The following is a 6,000-nucleotide window of genomic DNA, read 5'->3' as shown; positions in this document are numbered from 1 at the left end:
AAATGATGTGGTGGGGCGCGGGGAGTGGGTTATATGGGAACCTCTTATGATTTTTGTTTTTTTAAATGTTTTTTAATGTAACATTCCTTGTGATCTAGTAATTTTAATTTAAAAAAAAAGTACCATCCCCCACTAGAGAGAACAGTCGAAGGAACACTGAGGGGCGCCCTTCTAGCTCTCCCAGGCGAGCTCTCTTTGGCGACCGCTCCCCCAGCTTCCCCCAGGGCGTGGGCGGGGCGTCCGTCACGTGGCCCGCGCTGCCCTGCGCAGGCGTGGTGGCCGCGTTGCCGTCGCTGCGCTCCGTCGCCCGTGTACCTTAGCCTTCTCGGCACCTGAGGTGGCCGCTTGGCGGTCCTCGGGATTTTCCTCCTGCCGCTGCGGGCCGCGGGGCCAGGGCCATGTCCCGGAAGCAGGCGACAAAGAGCCGGCCGGGCAGCGGCAGCCGGAAAGCCGAGGTCGAGCGCAAGCGGGACGAGCGGGCGGCGCGACGGGCCCTGGCCAAGGAGCGGCGGAACCGACCGGAGCCCGGCGGCGGCGGCGGCGAGGAGGAGTTCGTCAGCTTCGCCAACCAGCTGCAGGCCCTGGGGCTGAAGCTGCGGGAGGTGCCGGGGGACGGGTGAGGCGGGCCCGGGAGCGCGGGAGGCGGCGCCGGGGGACGCGCCGGGCTAGGCGACCGTCGCTCGCTCTCGTCCATCCATTCATTCCCGCGGTTCCAAGCGCCGGCTCCGAGCCAGCCTCTGTTCAGAGAGCAAGGGGGTCCTGCGGCGAGTGGGGCGGACAGGGACCCTCACCTCGGCACGCTCGCAGCAATCCCCCCAGATCGTCCTATTCGTGACATGCACTTAGAGGAAAACACGAAGCTGGTGCTAAGAGAATCCTGGAGTTGGTCTCCGTTAGCTTGGTGGCCACGGAAAGCCTCCTTGAAAGGTGACATTTAAGCTGCCATCTGAAGGAATAAGATGGAGCCAGTAATTTGAAGAGCTGGACAGCACGTAGCAACTGTCAAAATGTCTGTGATAGAAAATGGCATACGCTTCGCTCCGCATAATACTTTGCCTCTTTTGAGTCCTTACTGTTGGGCATCGCCCTCGTTTACACTTAGGAAATTCGGTCTTTAATTCTTCCATGGGCCTCACTTTCTCCTCTGTAAGGAAAGGACCTTAGCCAAGCTTGCTTGTGGAAGGGAGAGAATAAGGGAAGGAAAAGTAGCTTCAGGAAAGGAGGCGCGGATCCAGGAATATGGTTGGAAGAAGGAGAAGGGTAGGGCAGAGGGCAGAGAATATGTAGCATCCCCAATGCAGAGGCAGGTAAAAGGGGTCTTGTTGCCAGGGGTGCCCTTCTGGAAGAGAGGGCATTCATAACAACAGATTGGGCAGAGGGAAGATGAAGGTAAGTTACAGACCATACAGAATTGCCTTAGCTCCTAAGTGCAGGAAAGAGGGAAGAAGGTGTTCTCTTGATTTCACATTAATTATGTTGCACCTTCATGAACAGGCTGTAATGTGCCTTTCCTGCCTTTCCTCTTCTACATATGCCCAGTGCTTCAGGCAAATTAGATTTCTCTATTCACAAAGGGTTTCCACAGGCTCCTGCTTTGGTGTTTTTATTTAAGTTAAAATTAGAGCTTGAGTGTGTCTTTTTCACCACCACCTAACCCAGTGCTGGTACATAGCAGGTATTTGGTATCTTTTTGTTGAATGAGTACATGATAAAATATCAGAGGGAGGCCAGCTAGCCTCAGCAAGGCCTCTCAAAAGGGCATTTCCTTAGTGGTGTCACTAAGAGAAGCTTTCCTGGATCTTGCTTTCGACCCAGTACCTTGATTTTGTCAAAGGTGCATTCAGAGTTTACTAACTGTTCCAGACTTTGTGTATCGTAGTCATACAAGTACAAAATGTTGCTGTATAAACCAAAATGCTAGTTATCATGGGACTCGAATTGTGCTATTCCTTGCAAATGATTGGGTTGCTTGCATCCCCTGTCAGGCCCAGGAAACTGATGTACTCATTAGAAGATTGTTTATGAGCAGGAATTAGAGCATAAGGAGTTGTATAATCTTGAGGGAGCTTTCATGGGAAACCATGAAAGGCCTTGGGAACTGTGTGCAGTGCTACCTGCCCCACACCCCCAAAAGAGAGTGTACTTACCCAGTGAATTCAGCAAACACTGGTAGAGCAAGGTGCAGTGCTACCTGCCCCGCACCCCCAAAAGAGAGTGTACTTACCCAGTGAATTCAGCAAACACTGGTAGAGCAAGGTGCTGGAAATACACTGATGATTAAAATACTTAAGGAATTCACAGCCTAGTAAGAGAGAAACATAATAACGGTGATCAAACATTTTACTCTTCGGGCCCTTTCCACTCTTAAAAATTATTGATGACCACAGAATGCTTTTGTTTATGTGGATTACAGCTATCAATATTTACTGTATTAGAAATTTAAACTGAGAAAATTTGGTACACGAGAATACACAAACATTTCATTAGCTGTTGGAACAGCTATTGGACCCTCATCATATATCATGTAGCCTCTGGAAAACAATATTGTACACTTGTGAGAGAACGAGAGAGAAAAAGATAAAGTTTTAGTTTTGAACTCACAAATACCCTGAAAGGGTCTCAGAGATCACTGAGGTCTCCAGACCACACTTTGAGAACTGCTGGTATAAATAATTAAAATACAGTTGGGTATGCTTTCAATTATGGTGGTGCTCTTGAGAGGGAAGTGGCTGACATTCCCGAAAGTGTTTGGGCGGATCATTCATTTATTCATTCAGCAAATATTTGTCAAATACCTATCCTGTGCTAGATGGCTCTTAGAGGAGGTTGTACCCAAACTAAGTGTTAAAGGATTGATAGGTGTATGCCAAAAGAACGTTCCAGGCTGAGGAATGGTATATGCAAAGACACAGGAGCACGTTATCTTTCTGGAAATCTACAAGTTGTTCAGGATGACAGGAGTATAGAGTGTAAGAGTAGAAATAATGGGCATTGAGGCTGCAGGGGCCAGCTCAGCGGGAATCCTCACATCTCTCACTTCTGAGGTCCCTATTTGGGACAGTGTTAGGTAAAATGATACCGTTTTGTTCTTCAGGTTCCTTTTGTGTGGGCTCCATGAAGCTAACCCTCTTCTGTTCACAAATTCTGCACATGGATACTGTGAGATGGACTATGGTTCAGCTCTCTTTAGTACTGTGGTCTTTTTAGATATGGTGATGACAGACTTAGGGTGTTTCTTGTGTATGTGGTGGGTTTCTTGTGTATGTGACTAAAGAATCAAGATTCTTTTATTAGTATTTATTGGGTACTCTGTTGGCAATCTCCATTCTTCCTCTTTCTATTCTAGTCTACTTACACTATTGAGTAGCCTGAGATAGCATCTTGGTATGGGAGTGTTCTTGGTTGAACATTGTGGAATACACGGGTATTTAAGAATGAGTTAGCTGGTGTCTTCTAATCTCGCTTTTGCATGAGTTGAGTCAGCTTAGTTTAGATTAATTAGTGAGCTAATTTGTAATGCATCATGGACCACTTTTATGTTGGGCATGTTGTCTGGAGAGTGGATTCACATAAATTGGATTCAATTTCAAACCAGAAAGAAAGAATTTAACCTTGATATTTCCTTAAAAGCATGATTGCATATAGCATGAAAAGAATCTCTAATTGGATTAGGCAAGTACAATGTTAGCATTTCTCTGAACAGTATTGAATTAATAGCTTACTAAATGTAGTCATAACTTATATTACTATTTAGTAGTGTTCTAAAATTAAAACATTAAAGAATCACTAACTTTAGCTATTTATCTCTGTCCCAAACAAGTTTGTCATCCTCCCATCCATCCATCCATCCATCCATCCATCCATCCTTCCATCCATCTTTAATAGCATAGGATCTTAGGGATGGAAGAGCATTCACAAATCATCTTGTCTAATAACCTGTTAGTGCTTGGATCACCTGTACAGCATCCTCAACTTTTATGCCTATCTCAGCATTCTCTCTTTTTTTTTTTTTTAAAGATTTATTTATTTATTTAATTTCCCCCCCTCCCCTGGTTGTCTGTTCTTGGTGTCTATTTGTTGCGTCTTGTTTCTTTGTCTGCTTTTGTTTCTTTGTCCGCTTCTATTGTCGTCAGCGGCACAGGAAGTGTGGGCGGCGCCATTCCTGGGCAGGCTGCACTTTCTTTTCACGCTGGGCGGCTTTCCTCGCGGGCGCACTCCTTGCGCGTGGGGCTCCCCTACGCGGGGGACACCCTTGCGTGGCACGGCACTCCTTGCGCGCATCAGCACTGCGCATGGCCAGCTCCACACGGGTGGAGGAGGCCCGGGGTTTGAACCGCGGACCTCCCATATGGTAGACGGACGCCCTAACCACTGGGCCAAAGTCCGTTTCCCTATCTCAGCATTCTCAACCCTAATGGTGCAATAGAATCATTTATTTGGGTGATTTCTGAAAATTTGAGGGAAGTTTTGAAAAAATACAATGTCTGGGTTCTGGTCTAGAGTCTGCTCACCAGAATCTCTGACAGTGGGCCTGGTTGTTGATAGTGTTTAAAAAGTTCCCCAGATGATTCTGATGTGCAGCCATGATTGAGAACCTCTGGTCTAGAGTCTGGAGGCTAGATTAGTGTTTCTCAAACTGTAGCATGCAGCAGAATCACCTGAAGTGTGTGTTAAGACATGATTGCTGGCTTCTGCCCCCAGAGTTTCTGATTGGATAGGCCTGGGCTCCAGAATTTTCATTTCTAACCAATTCCCAGGTAATGCTGATGTTGCTAGTCAGGGACCACACTTTGAGAATTAGTGATCTAGACCAGTGCTGTCCAATAGAGAAATACAGTGCAAGCTACTTGTGTAAACATTTTCCAGTACCCACATTAAGAAAGTAGAAAGAAACAGGTGAAATTAATTTTAATATTATTTAATCCACTCTAAAGTATTTCAACATGCAGCCAATAGTGATGAAATAATCTTGCTTAAATCAGTATTAATTAAAATTTATTTTACATTCTTTTTTATAGATTAACTTCAAAATCCAGTATCTTTTTTTTTTTTAAGGAGGTGTTGGGGATTGAACCTAAGAACTTGTATGTGCAAAGCAGGCGCTCAACCACTGAGCTATACCTACTCTGCTAAGTATGCCCTTTACACTTTCAGCTCACTTCAGTTTGAACTAACCATGTTTCAAGCGCTTGCTAGCTATAGTATCATGTTGGAGTAGAAAATTCTTGAAAATTGCGAGTGATAGAAATTGACAAAATCCTGAGTCTTTCCATTCTATCACCATAGAGCTAAATAAATGTCCTTTTATTTATCATTTTCTTTCTCTGTAGCTTCCATGTTTTAGCCTTAGTTTTATTGTACAGGTGTATTTCCATTTCATCTGACACATTGCTGGAGGCAGCTATTACGGTTCCCCTGAGCAGTTTTTGGCTAAATGTTGCTAGCCACATGTCTCAAAAGGCAGGGACCAGAATGGTACCCAGCACTCTAGCTGAGGGCTGATCTCATGGACTAGAACAAGACTTGCCCCTGTCCTTTTCCTGCATATTTACTACCCTTACTGCAACCTATGAGCCCATTATTACTATTTATTTTTGTTGATGTGTATATTACGATATTGTCTCATATGAATTATTGAACACAAAAGCCCTTTTCTTAAAAAAACCCAACAAATGCTACTTGTGCAATTGGTTGTTTTGGTGCACTCAAATGTAAGGCAGCCTTACATATATCCCTACAGCTCAGTGGTTCAAGTGAAGATGATTTTACCCCCCAGCAGACATTTGGCACTGTCTAGAGACATTGTTGTTTGTCACAACCCAGAGGTGGTGATGGTGTTCTACTGGCATCCAGGACAGTCCCCTCCACAAGAATGTTCTCCAAATGTCAGAGTTAAGAAGCCCTGCTGTAGATTAGGGGAGGGTAGTGTGGTGGAGCGCGTGGACTCAGGAAACAGATGGCCTGGTTCTCCTACAGGTTCTTTGGGCAGTGGTTGCTTTG

General features: G+C 45.4%; 1 protein-coding gene across 1 annotated transcript in view; it reads left to right on the top strand.

Moving 5' to 3' along the window:
* Positions 1-242: 242 nt before the first annotated feature.
* The window catches only part of OTUD3 (OTU deubiquitinase 3), a 28,735-nt gene continuing 22,977 nt past the window's right edge, over positions 243-6,000 (top strand). The window contains exon 1 of the mRNA XM_004458630.5: positions 243-616. Coding sequence (XP_004458687.1) covers positions 399-616 — 218 coding nt within the window. The 5' untranslated portion in view covers positions 243-398. The remainder of the gene's footprint in view (positions 617-6,000) is intronic.

The sequence above is a fragment of the Dasypus novemcinctus genome, chromosome 9, assembly GCF_030445035.2.
Source record: "Dasypus novemcinctus isolate mDasNov1 chromosome 9, mDasNov1.1.hap2, whole genome shotgun sequence".
NCBI classification, from domain to species: Eukaryota; Metazoa; Chordata; class Mammalia; order Cingulata; family Dasypodidae; genus Dasypus; species Dasypus novemcinctus.
The sequence above is the reverse complement of the archived record's forward strand: the minus strand, read 5'-3'. Positions and strand labels throughout refer to the sequence as shown.